The following is a 12992-nucleotide window of genomic DNA, read 5'->3' as shown; positions in this document are numbered from 1 at the left end:
CCTTCCTCCTTCAAACCGAAAAGAGCATTTGTTAGGGGTCCATCTCCTTGGAAGGAGTTAGGAATGGTAAACGGAATGCGATTTGACACACTCCTGAAAGGGCAGAAGGCATCCACCCCCCAACCCCCAACCCAGGGAATTAGTTACAATCTCCATTTGCAAAGAGCTATAGGTCCCTTTCCCCCAGTTTTAAATCTGTTGTTGTTTTGGTAACTGGGAGATTTCAAGTTCAAGATTTTTCCTTGATCATCTACAAACCTCTCAGATCCCTCAGCCCCTCCACTTCTTTTAAGCTCATCTTTCACTAGAGTTTGAAAAACGAATAGCAATTCCACTTCTTTTCCATGAGTAACACAAACTGCCAGAGGAAATGTTTCAAAGTATTTCCTTGGCTATTTTCAATCCACTCCCCCACCCCAGGCTGAATCTGGGCACAACTCTTAATTGATTCACACTAATATCATAATAAAAACCACCAGCCCCCTCCCCCAATCTTGGTGGCGTTTTCAGGTTGAACTCAGCTAAGAACAGAGGGCCCCCTTTAAAATAACCGTGTTTGGACAAACTTTACTGCAATAAAACAAACGTTTAATTTAATTCAGAATAAGAGATAAGAAATAACTCTTCAATAAAATATATAAAATTATACAAGGCACCCTTTCAAAGGGATAAAAGTATACTGGGTGGTGGTGGAGGGGGGAAAGATGGAGAGAAAGATGAAGTACCAGGGAGCTAAATGGGCTGTTTGACAACACCATTTTTAGCAAGTCAAAACATGGCTTTACCCTCTGCCCCCAGCATGTTAAAAAGTATATAAATTTTTCTAATAAGTTTAGCACATACAATAGGTACACACACAGAGAAAGCATGATTTTTTTTTTCTTTCTGGATCTATTCATTGTTCAAGAATATTTAGCATATAGGTAATGGTTACAGTATATTTATTTTTTTTTAAGCAGAGAATTAATTACACTCCCCGCCCCCCAATCACCTTTGCAATGTGTGAGGACTGACTTGTACCTAGTATTTCACAGAAACCATCAATTCCCCTGACATGCTTTAACTTTTTACTCTCCAATTATCTGAAATGGAGTTAAGCAACAGCCTTGAGAGGAATTAGGAAGTACTTCCAAGTCCCACCTTACCCCAAGGCATTCTCAGGATTCTTCTCATCCCCCTTTTATTGATCTTACCAAAAAAAAAATTAAAACTTTAACAATCCGTAACAATGTGGACAGAGGGAAAAATATAAGGCCAAATATGGTAGTATCTAATGAGTTTCAAATGCATGTAAAAATGCAAAAACACGATGTGTCCTCATCATTTTGAGGAATCTCTCCATATCTACTTCCTATGCATCGTGCCTAATTCTAACCTTTGTTTTCCATAAGCAAAAGTCAATCATCCCATCAAAATCACCAAATGTCAGCAATTTTAGCAAATAATTGGTCTCTCGTATAAGAAAAAACAAATGGACTTAAGCAGTCTCTTTTAGGAAGGTGATATATAGAAAAAAGTATACATATGTGCATATAAATTTTGCCTTTCAAAATAATCTGAATTTTTACGTCTGCTGTATAAAAATGTCATTATATTTTATTATATATATATATATATTTATATAGAAAAACCATCAGAGCCAATCTTTGTGAAAGGAGGAGGGGGCATCTAGAAGATCATACCAAGAAAATGGGGCTTGGTGCCTCCAGCCTAAAGAACAAATTCGAACTATGTCTGTGGCCCTGTGGGCCTAGCCGCTTAGGGTGGCGCATGCAAGGTTTGCAGAGCAGGAGTACAGGCTTGGTACTGCCTTCTTGGAGAGGGAGGGGGGCGCCCATTTAAACAAACATCCATCACGGAGTCTATGGAGCTGGTCTTCCTTAGGATAGATGGTACATGCCATATCCGACTGGAGTCGCATAGAGTCCGACGGGCGGGATGGGGAGCACAGGTCTATGGAAAGGGTAGGAGGCTCCATATATGGATGCTGCTTGCAGGGGCGAGTTGATGGGGAAAGGGAGGCTGAAGCCAGAGGGCAGCATAGGTTTTGCAGCCATTTTCAGCTTTTCTAGTTCTGCCTCCTGCAGTCTTTTCGCCTTGGCCCTTCGGTTCTGGAACCAGATTTTGACCTGGGTCTCTGTGAGGTTCAGAGAGCTGGAGAACTCTGCACGCTCTGCAATGGAGAGGTACTGTTTCTGGCGGAACTTGCGCTCCAGAGCCAGGAGCTGGGACGTGGTAAAGGGCGTTCTTGGCTTCCGATTGGTCTTGTGCTTCCGCAGGGTGCAGGTGGTGGGGCTCATGTGTCCTAGAGAACAGAGAGGGAGTGAATTAGCAAAAGAAGTGGCTTTCTCCCAGGTATGTCTGTGTGGGCCTCCCCTCTCCATCTTTCAAAAAGGGACTTCTGTCAAATCCATGTGGGGGTTGCGGGGTGGGGGGGGAAGGAGGACCATATTTAAATGGATAAATTGCTTTATTTAAGAAATTAAGTCTTTTACAAAAAGTTTGGGAATTTCAGTGTACAGAACTTTCTATATGGGAAATTACAGCATTATGGATAAGGGAACTAGAAGAGCTACAAACTGGTGTCAAGGGCGCCAGAGTGCTCTCTGAGAAACAAAACCCCATCTCTTCTGAGCTTAAGTTCTCTGGTCTTTAAAATGGGGAACTGGGTTCATAACAATCCTCACTTCTCTAAGATGTTGAGATAAGCCCGTAAGAAGACAAGTGAAAAAGGGTCCAATAAACTGGGTTGGTCCTCTCTCCACGCCAGCAAAAGTTGGAGTGCATCAGCATATTTATGAAGGATAACCGTGCAGATAAAGGTCCGTGGTAAATTAATAGCATCTCCCGATTGGGAGCAGCGCCATGCAATAAACAACCACACAGCTGTCATTCCATCCAGTCTACAGATTATAAAACCTGAACATCATTTTACAGATCTGGATGTGGGATAAGTTTCTTGGCCGGGTGCTTCTGTAATATAAAGTTTACTAAGAAGGAGGGAAAAATTAGCTTGCTCATAAATGTAAATGTCAGGGGAAATCATGCTGCCTCCAAGTTGAGAGCATGTGATGACATTTTAGTCATCTCTAACCATTCTCTGGTTTAGAGCAAATGTGTAAATGATTAGTTTGTTGCCAGAATTTAGAAAGAGGGAATAACAAGCAAAATAAAGGTATGCCAACTGCATCCAGACTCCATATTTAAAATGGATTCAATTATAGGAAGTCATAGGACTGGGCATCCTTGTGATTCCATAGTTATCAACTAACTTTGGGCTTCTTTTCCTCAAAGGGAGGTGGAGGCAGGAGTGTGGAGCTGTGGGACAAAATGCTAAACAATTAATTTTCTGCATTTGGCTTTTATGAGCTATGCTAATTTTCCACAAGTAGCCACAGTAGTAACTCCAAAGTACTCATGGGGAGAATGTCGCATTTCTTGTTTAGTTACTTCGATGGCCCAAGAAAGAGTTTACACTTCATACTTGAGGGTGACACAACAAGTCCCACCCAGCCTCCATTTCCAACAAGAAAGGGATTCCTCCTAGTGTGACATTATTAACCATCACTTTAGTGACTAAAAAGTAAGAGGCAGTAGGTTCTACAATCGATCAAAAACAGAAACCGGAGAGAGAGGGATGGGTACACAGAAGTCCAGACTTGCATATGCTAATCCCTAAATAAGCCAGAGAGCTTGGGCACCTAGTTCTTAATTTACAAATAAACTAACATCCCTGTGGAAGACTCAGAGACTTGGTTTCACCCTTCACAAACCAGACCTAGCTCCCTGGAGGACCCCACTGTCTCAAGGTACATACCAAGCTCCCAGTGTCTACACTTGATCCTGCTCTATGTTTGCAGGAACTTTGTGCCCTGAACAGTCATCCCGGTCATCCCGGCTGCTCCTAGAGGCTGCATTTGAACTACGAAACCCAGGCTACAGAGATTACACACATGTATCAAAGCCATATAGCTAAGAGGCTCCCTCTCAACACTCCTCCCCTCCCCCCCCCCCCCCGCCCCATTTTAAACCAGTCAAAGGATGGATGCGGATAATACAAAGCAAAACAGCAGTTACCCTACTTCCTCCAAATAACAAACCTGGTCAGTGGCTCCCTCTTGCCCCAGGCTCCTGTGCTAGAAGCTCCTTGGACCCACCATTCCAACCACAGGGCTTCTGCTGCCATTTCTAGGCCCAAAGAGCTAATGAACCACTTTTGGTTTTAAAATTAAATCCTTTCTCCAGAATCTTGGATTTTTCTCATGGGAAGGTCATATCCAGGGCCCCCAAGCAGGGAAGTTCATCCTCTCTGTGGGGGGAGGGGGGCGGTTTACAGAGCGAGAGGGGAATTGCCATCCCACAACCCTAAGGCCTAAGGAAGTGGGGATTTCTAACCTCTGGACACCGCTCCCTGTAAGGCCTGAATCCTTGATGTGCGGATGGGCACTGACCCAGGCCTAGAAAAACATGCGCACTCAATATTTGTCTAACAAATTAGGTTCCTTAAAGTTTCTGAGCCTCTATTTCACCATCAATAAAATGGGTAATACTGTGCTATGTGGTTCAGGGTACTAAATTTTAGAATGCCCAGAGCCCTGTCTCCCACTGGATAGGTGATCATTAAATATTGCCAAGGTGTTTTTATTTTTGTTCTTGGGGAGGGGGGTCGTTGGTCAAGCCCAAACTCAGTGTGTGCTGATTCCTCTGAACTCCGCTGAAATGTCCTTGTCTGTTACCAGGAGGCCGGCTGCGGACACACAGAGATCAGATAAGATAATATGGTGAAAAGTGCTATAAAGCACTGTGCAAACTTGAGTTTAAATTCTTTGAGTCCTTAATCTCCACACCCTTTGAATCTTTCAGAGTTTCTAACAGGGTGGAGAGCTATGCCGGAGGGGACAGCCACTGCCTCCGGGGTATATGGCCTTGTTTTGTTCACAAAATACTATGCAACTCAGTCTTGAGGGATGACTGAAGGAAATGAAGCAAGGTGTGGGTCTTTCTCCCAGCTTTGGAAAAAGTCCCTCGGCAGACCCTTCTTTCTCACCTTTTCTAAAGGTGCAGTGGGGGGTAGAGAAATCTTAAAGGCCAGGAGATAAAAATAAAAGGGGCTATAAGAAATAGACTTCTCCAAATTGCGTTAAGGACGCGGGCCCAAAAATAAGTGCTAAAGCTGGAAGAGAAATCAATTCTCCTGGGCTGCTTGCCATCCTGCCTCATTGGCAGGAAGCGGGGTGCAGGTGTGGGGACCTCTGCTTGGTTTCTCTGGGGAGAAGAATCAAAGGTGGTCAGGACACCCTACAGAGGAGCAGAGCTTGGACACTAGGGCCCCTTGCCCAATTCAGCCATTGTTGGTGACCTGGGTCAAGCAAGTTCAGTCCTCTTAAAGTCCGGGTGTCCGCGTAGGGAATAACCACCTCTCCTGTGCCTCTGCCTACACTTCGGGGTTCCAGCGATCTCAGGATCTGGTGAACTAATGAGCATCATTTTGTAAACTGTCAAGCGCTGCTGGAAGGCTGTTAGTTATTACTATGAGCCCAGAGAGCCCACGCGCTTCGGACCCCTGCCCGCTCCCGGCGAAGGTGCTGGCTGCGGGGACGACAGGGAGACATTTCGTCCCGGCATCAGTTTCTGCCGCCATCCCTTCCTGGGATCCTGCGGGACCCATGGAAGATAATGATTTCTACCCAATACCGGGGGTTAGAGTTCAGCTAGACTTATCTTTAAAATGAGGGCACATCTCGCTGGGCTGTGAACTCTGAAATGAGGTACGGCACCTCCGCCTCTGCCTGGCACATTCGAGTGCTCATTAAAAGTGGATCCCTCTTCATTCTCCAGACAGAAACCCGGTGGACGGTGAGACAAAAATAAGCAAAGTGGTTGGAGCGCGGGGCTGAGAGCTAGAGAAACCGATAACTGAGCGACCCGGCAAAACCAGCTACGCTGCGCCCTTCAAAGACCAGCGAATCCTCAATTGTGTCGGATACTTTGCACAGCTAGGGGATCCCGAACACGCGCTGCGCGGATCTGACCCAGAAGGTGTCTTGGCTCCAGCCGGCTCGCAGAACTCTGGGGATATCAAGGGGCCAAGAACTCCCAGGCTCGCTTTCTCGGGAGTACAGTGCAGAGGGGTCTCCGTACCCCCAGCCTGGAGTACCGGCCCCCTAGCTCCCTCCAGAAATCCACGGACCCGCCTGCCCCTTGTCCGGCCCGGACGCTCACTCACTTGGCGGCGGCGAGTATCTGCCCGGTTCCTGCATCCATGCGGCTCCGTCTTCTGAGTTTTCCGACTTGACCGAGGCGGTCTCGAAGGGCTTAACCAGCGGCCCGGGGCTGTGAGCTTCCCGGGCGCCGTGTCCAGGCAGTAGCAGTGGCCGCAGGGTGGCCCCGGCGGAGGCGCTTTCGGCTGGCAGTGGGGACGCCTCTTTGGGCGGCTTCTTGTCCGACATGAGCGCCTCCACGCTGAAGGGCAGGCTGGAGACCTTGACGCGGCGCTCCTCGGCGGCCCCCTCCGCTCCCCCAGGCCCCGGGCCCGGCCCAGCCACCATCGCCGGGCCCTCCTCATCAGACGAAAACAGGTCATTGCCTTTGGACGGAGAAGCCATGACTTCTCTGCCCTACGTAGCTCCCCGCGCGCAACTCCGCTGGCAACCCGGCAGCGGCGACTCAAACTTTTTTGGGGGGAGACGGGAGGGGCGCGCCGGGAGCCGAGCCTTTCCTCCAAGGGGAAGTGGGAGACGCGGCTCAGCCAATCGGCGCCGGCTCTGGAGCTGACGCCACAGACGCTCGCCTCTGATTGGCTCTCCAGGAAGAGGCTGGGGCCTTTTTTTTTTTTTTCCTGTTTGAAATAAATTAGGAGTTAATTACAGGAGCAGTCAGCAGAGTTGTTATTAGGCGATCCCTCAAGGGTTATAATCACGCCAAAACTGAAAAGTCCATGGCGTAATTAAGGCCGATTATTTAAAGAGGAAGTTCGCCGAGTCCCATTTCTTCTCTCTTTTGACCCCTTTTAAAAAAGGCACCTCGCGCCCATACGACTTCCCCCAACCCCCACCGCCAGAACACGTTTAAAATCTGCAACTGACATTGCAAAAACATTTGTGAAGCTCCTACTATACGTGGAAACTGAGCTAACTTTAGGAGTCAGCACTGAAAACACGGGTCAGCATCCCTGCTAAAGGCAGTAATACATACATGAGCTTATAAGAGTATTTATTTCGCCATTGGCAAAAGCTCTACAGCGAAAGCTATTACCCCTAGAAGAAGAAGGCACGGAGAGCGCCCGAGAGGTGGTCAGGGACTGGTCTTCCAAAGTTCTGACTGGAAAATTTAAAGCAGTGGTCCCCATCTCTTCCACTCGAAACAAAACCAGCGCACTCTTAGAAAAATTGCAGTCCGCGTGTTTTCCTTCCCTCGAATCTCCTCTCTGGGCGACACCCGGATCCGACCTTTTCCTAAGGACTACGTGTATTGTGTGTTCGTGCGTTTGTTTGAGCCTATGTTTGTCATGTGTTTGGGTGCCAGTGTTTGCCTTCAAGGGGGAGGAGGAAGGAAAAGGCGCCGATAATACCTAGTGCTTCCCTTCCTCTTGCAAATCTCAGAAATACCGGCTTCCGAGTTTGCACACCCCAGGCCTATGTACATTTTTGAGAAGCACATTTTTATTCATTGCACCTGGTTTGGAAAAAAAAAGCATAGATATCCTCACCCCACCCCAAATTATACCCTGGGTAATTACATCTCAAAGCCTTAGTGATGACTGTAGAGCCCAGGGACAGGGGAGAGAGCTAAGAGTGCGCAGAGGCATTGGGTCTCTCCGCAGGCTGCCAGGCCAAGACCAAAGTGCTTCAAATGACCCTTTCCAGGCTGCAGCTACTCTTCCCTATATCTCAACGATTAACCTGGAATGATGAGATAAATAGAAGTCTCCGAGCTCGGGCTCGCACACAGCAGATGCTTGCTAAACAGTTCCCAGACCCTTGGAAGGAAGGGACATTGTTTTTAATTACTGAAATGATCAAGGTTTGGAGGCTACCTCCCAGTTCAAGAGTCTTAGAAACCTGACCCCCAGACCCATCTCTCTGATGCACTGTTTCCTTCATCCTAAACCTCTGCCTAGAGTGAAACTGTGCTGGCCGAGGATACCCTGAATAGGCATGATCTGAATCTTAGGGGGGTAAAAACAGTCTGCACAGGCCAATTAATTCAGTTTGATTAGAAATGGTTCTGAAAAAGTTAAAAAGTAAAGAAGTCGTAACCACAGTCTTCTAAAACCTCTGGGTTTCTCTCCCACCAACCATATTCTTCCCTCCACCCCCCTCCCAACAAATTGGAAGCTCAAAGAAAGTTAAAAAAAAAAAGTAAACTATCTGGAGATGTATGCATTTCCCCCTTAAGTCATACTTGATGATAGCTGGCTTGATATACATCTCAAATATAGTACAGGTAAATCCAGATTAAGTCCTGTGCCTTCTAGAGGTACCCAGCAAGGTGCAGCCTATACATTTTGGAAGCAAACCTGAAATTCGTTTAGCCCTAAGCTGCCAAAGTGTACAAAAGGGTTCAGCTTTCAGTTGGGCTATACCCAGATGCTGTTTTATAATTGTTCCTGAAAACTCTCTGTTAATATTTGCCAATTTAGGGGCACACAGGCTCATTCCTGGGAAGAATTTTAAAAATATATACTACTAGAGCTCTTCTGTTTTAATGAACTTTTCTGGGACAGGTTCCCCTCACTACTTTCAGGTCCTGATGTCCAGACAGAGAAAGAAAATTATGAAGCTGGAAAGAGGAAAATAGAAACAAAACAAACTAACAAACAAACAAACTGGTGTTCAAAGCCGCAATGCCAAGCTCTGTCCATAAAATGAGCAGGAGAGATGCCCAGAGGGCAACCAGCCTGCCCACCTTTTCCTCTACCCTCCCCATTCCCAGCTCCCTGCTGGGGTGGGAAAATTCAGGAAAGGGTCTCACTTCAGTTAGAAAAAAGGTCGAACCTCAACAGAACCCTAGCCCTTTATGGAAAGCCCCCTCTGTGCTTTTGCTTCTGCGTTGGCTGTATTTTCTGGACATTTTATTCACCTCTTCCTGGCCGCGGGACTTCAGTCGCGTTACTTTGCCTCTCTCAACTTGCTTTTTTATTTCTAAAATGAGAGATAATAATCCTTACCTCCCAGATGGCTCTTGTAGTAATTAAATTCAATAGGCTACATAAAGTAACTAGGAGGTGTAGGGGATCAATAAAAAATACTGTATGTCAGAAGCAGGAGCAATTTATCGAATGCTTTCTCTCTGCTAGATATCCAAAATGATGCTCATCGCCAGCCTTCACAGAGTTCAGGATAGGTTCTTCGTAAAATCTCCCGGGCTGAGAATTTTGCGCAGCCTTAAAAGTGCGCGGTGTAGGTGTAGCTCCTTGTCACAGAACTGACTATGGCGCTTAGGGGAGACTTAGTAAAGGTTAGTTCCCGGGGACGTTGACGTAGCTGCAGTATTTGTAGGAAGAACAGTGGGGTTTCAGAAGGAACCCTAGCGCGAAACGTCAACTCTGCAAGATACCTTAGTACCTGTCCTCCAGGATCTCATTTGTTTCTTCCAACACACCGCTCCGGGCGGGGATTATTTTCCCCATTTTACAGGGAAAAGCCTAAGGCTAGGAAGCACTGAGTATGCTACCCAAAGTCACGCAGATTGGAAGTGGAGGACCCGGGATCCCCACGCGCAGCACAGGGCCCCTCCTCACAGACCCTCATCATTCCACAGCCCTGCGCTGCCGGGGGGATTTAGCACGTTCCGGGGCCCTGCACCTAGCAGCCGCGCACGCGCACCGCAGGTCCCAATGTAAAAACACTACTTGCAAACTGTGGAGGACGGGGCGCGGACCCTAGCGTTTGCAACCCCCAGGACCCATCGCTGGATCCCGGCGGCTCGGAGGAGGCGGGGGAGGGGCGGAGGAGGGGGCTGTAGACGGGCCAGGGCTGCGGGCAGGCGCCAGGCGCGGGGAGATGAAAGGCGGGCTCCAGGGGAAGGGGCTGCGCCGGGTGACCAGCTCCAGCCGCGCCGGGCGCCCCGCCCCCGCCCCGCCCCGCCCCCGCTGCCCGGGGCAGAGGCGGCTGCCCGCGCCGGAGCCGCGTTAATTGCTCTCGGCCCCGGCACTCAGCCTGCGCGGAGCCGGGACAACCTCGCTCCAGGAGGAATGACAATTCGCCCTAATGGGACAACCTCGCTCCCAGAGGAGTGACAATTCCTCCTAATGGGCCTCTCGTTAGCGGCCTATTCTTCCGAACCCGGTATCAGAAGCGGGCAGACACGCGGGCGCCAATGTCCGCCTGGAATTCCACAACGCGGCTCCCCCATCGCCCCCACTCTCCCAATCATTCGCTGTGTGACCTCGGGGAAAAGGCTGCTCCTCTCTGAGCTTGTTCCTTACCTGTGCCGTGGGAAGTAGGAATGAGGACAATCAGACTGTAGTGGGGTGGGCATATTTCCAGGCATTTAAGAGATCACTTGCAGAGTTACAGAGCGGGAGGAGGGGTAGACTGGCATTCAGCGTTGCTTGGGGGGCGGGGGAGGACGATAAATCCCATGTTTTAGAAGTTCTGGACGTTCAAACCGGTTTTCCAGGGCCCCCGCCCACTGGAAAAAAGGGTCCTTTGCCAAAGTGCTCTGCAGATTGCACAAGGTTGCCTGAAGCCTGAACTTTCACTGGTTTCCCATTTTACAGATGAAGATGTGGAGGCGCAGACAGGAGGGAGGCTGGCCTGAGATCTGCTGTGGGACGACGAGCCTAATTCGACCCGGTGCCCTGGAAGAAGCCCACAATGAGGATGCCCTGGGGGCGGGGGTGGGGGGAGAGGGCGAGAAGAGAAGGCGGCAGCCAGCCTTGGTACCGCTTGGCGGCCCCAGGAGCCTGGAGAGGGATGGGCCAGTCCCTGGAGACTTCCAGTTGTTCCTCCCCACCGCAGATGTGAGCGTTGTGAAAGGGGGAAGAGCCACGAGCTCCATTCCTTCTCTAGCTCTAGATTCAAATCCACACCCTACTTCTTACCATTTGTCATCCAACTGGGCCTCAGCATCTTTCAGAAGGGGCATCCTAATGAGCAGCTGGCAGGGTTGCTGCTGGTGAGGACTCGGTGAGAAGCCTTACCAGAAAAACAAGTAGCACAGAGTGGCACCGCACTCACCAGCGGCTGTAGCAATTGTGTCTCGAATCCTGGAGCTGCCCTGGCTTTAAACAGGCTTGAACCCCGTATTTGTTGTGCAACTCGGGATAAATCCCTTCATCTCCTTGGTTTCCTCCTCTGTACTATGGAAAGGCCTAGCATTCAGTGAGTGTTGGATATTATCATTTCTTAAGTCATTATTGATATTTTTACCTCCTTTTCCATAGATCTGCGTGGCGTCATGCACATCTGGGGTCCAATGACCCCATGCTGGAGGATTGGAAGCATGAGTCTGCAACTTTTTTCAGCATTGCCTCCCCCCCCCCCCCCCCCCGGCCACCCCAGTTGGTAAAATGGGAATAACTACCCACCTCTTCAGAAGGAAGCAGATTGGCAACTCTGGAGTGAGGGATAGGGACTGAGGGAAGAAGAAATGCTTTAGACAAACGGCTCACCTCCGAGTCACATCTGTTTCCCAGTCCCTGGGTACAGCTCGCTGGCACCTTCCCAATCCCTGCTCCAACGGGAGGAAGGTTCCCAGGAGCAGGGCCCAGGCTCTGATGGAGCTCTGCACGAAAGGGGTGGTTTCAGGAAGCTGGGTGCCTGCAGTCCTATGGAACCAGTCTAGCCATCCAGGATGGCACCCAGGGGATCCTGCCCTGCCATTCACAAATCTCTGCCCACCCACCCCTTCTCAGTTTGCCCATCTGTAAAGCCAGAAAAACCACCCATCCTGGGCTGAGCTGAGGTGAGGTTTGAACCAGGGTTCAGTTAACTGTCCGCTCTCTTCCTCCAGCAACCGTATGATATAGGGGCCCTGATGATTCCCTAAAGAGGAGAAAATTGAAGCTTAAGGCTGGATAAGACTTTCTCACAACTAGTAAATACCAGGGTTTTGCTGATTTTTAAATTTATGTATTTTGCCTGAGGCAGAAGTTGCTCTAAAGGTGGGAGGGGAGGCATCTGGAATTGCTCACAGCAATGAAATATCTACTCTTTCCACTTTCTTTCACCTTGACAGATGGGAACCTTGGGTTTGGGATGGGCTAAATAACTAGCAAGGGAACACAGACAAAGGGCACCCTGGACTGTGGGTTCCCAAATCCTTGGGCAGGAATCTCTGATCTCTCCTATTTGTTGGCTTCCAGAATTGTTTCAGCTTCAAACCTCTGCCAGTTGGGCATGGGGCGGGGGGGGGGGGGGGGGGGGGGGTAAAGGGAAAAGGAAATGTGGGGAGTTGTTTAATGGACATAATTATATTTTTTAATTAAGGAAGACAGATCTCTTTCAACTGCCCCACCCCTAGTACCCTGGTGGGAAGTAAGCAAGATTCGCTTTACCTGTAGGATGAAGACAACTAGAAGCAATTATTCCGAATTTTGTTAGTCATTTCTAGGGGCGGGGTTGGGACACTGGAGCTGGGCCCCAGGCTTGTGTCAGTCTTGGGAAGGGGCTGCAGGTCGCCACAGGCAGGAGGACCCTTGCAGGGGGTAACAAAAACTGCGCTCAACCGGAGCTGGAGGCGTGGCAAAGCGCTTTCAAGTCCAAGACTTGGCTTGCTCCTCAGGATTGTACAGGGGCGCAGAGATTCCCGCTCTCCCGGAGTCCCTCTCGGCCTTTGCCCCCTGTAGTCTGTCACCCCATTTCATTGAAGGCGGAACTGCAGCTCAGAGAGGCACGGCCACTTGCCCAAGGTCAAAAAAAAAAAAAAAAAGTCGGGCTGGAGAGCGCATCCAGCCGGCCCCAGAGGGGAGCGCTGAGCCTTCCAGCCTCCAGGACCCTCCGATGCAGACACCCGGCCTCCCGGGCCTGGATCCACGGAGGTCTGAT

The 12992-nt window shown here is 49.4% G+C and overlaps 1 protein-coding gene across 1 annotated transcript; it reads right to left on the bottom strand.

Annotated features, from left to right (window-relative positions):
* Positions 1–566: 566 nt before the first annotated feature.
* MSX2 (msh homeobox 2) lies at positions 567–6888 on the bottom strand. Its single transcript, XM_036112176.2, has 2 exons — positions 6227–6888; positions 567–2305 (listed from the first exon to the last, which is right to left on the bottom strand). Exons 1-2 carry the CDS (start codon positions 6603–6605, stop codon positions 1881–1883), a joined length of 804 nt encoding a protein of 267 aa, XP_035968069.1. The 5' UTR covers positions 6606–6888; the 3' UTR covers positions 567–1880.
* Between the last annotated feature and the right edge of the window lie 6104 nt (positions 6889–12992).

This window comes from Halichoerus grypus, chromosome 2 (genome assembly GCF_964656455.1).
Source record: "Halichoerus grypus chromosome 2, mHalGry1.hap1.1, whole genome shotgun sequence".
NCBI lineage: Eukaryota > Metazoa > Chordata > Mammalia > Carnivora > Phocidae > Halichoerus > Halichoerus grypus.
Note: the sequence above shows the minus strand (reverse complement) of the source record. Positions and strands in the feature narration are given on the sequence as shown.

Coding starts and splice junctions, on each gene's coding strand:
- MSX2 (XM_036112176.2), bottom strand. CDS start 6,605: ATGGCTTCTCCGTCCAAAGGCAATGACCTGTTTTCGTCTGATGAGGAG. Junction 2,306..6,226: donor CAGATACTCGCCGCCGCCAA/GTGAGTGAGCGT, acceptor TCTGTTCTCTAG/GACACATGAGCCCCACCACC.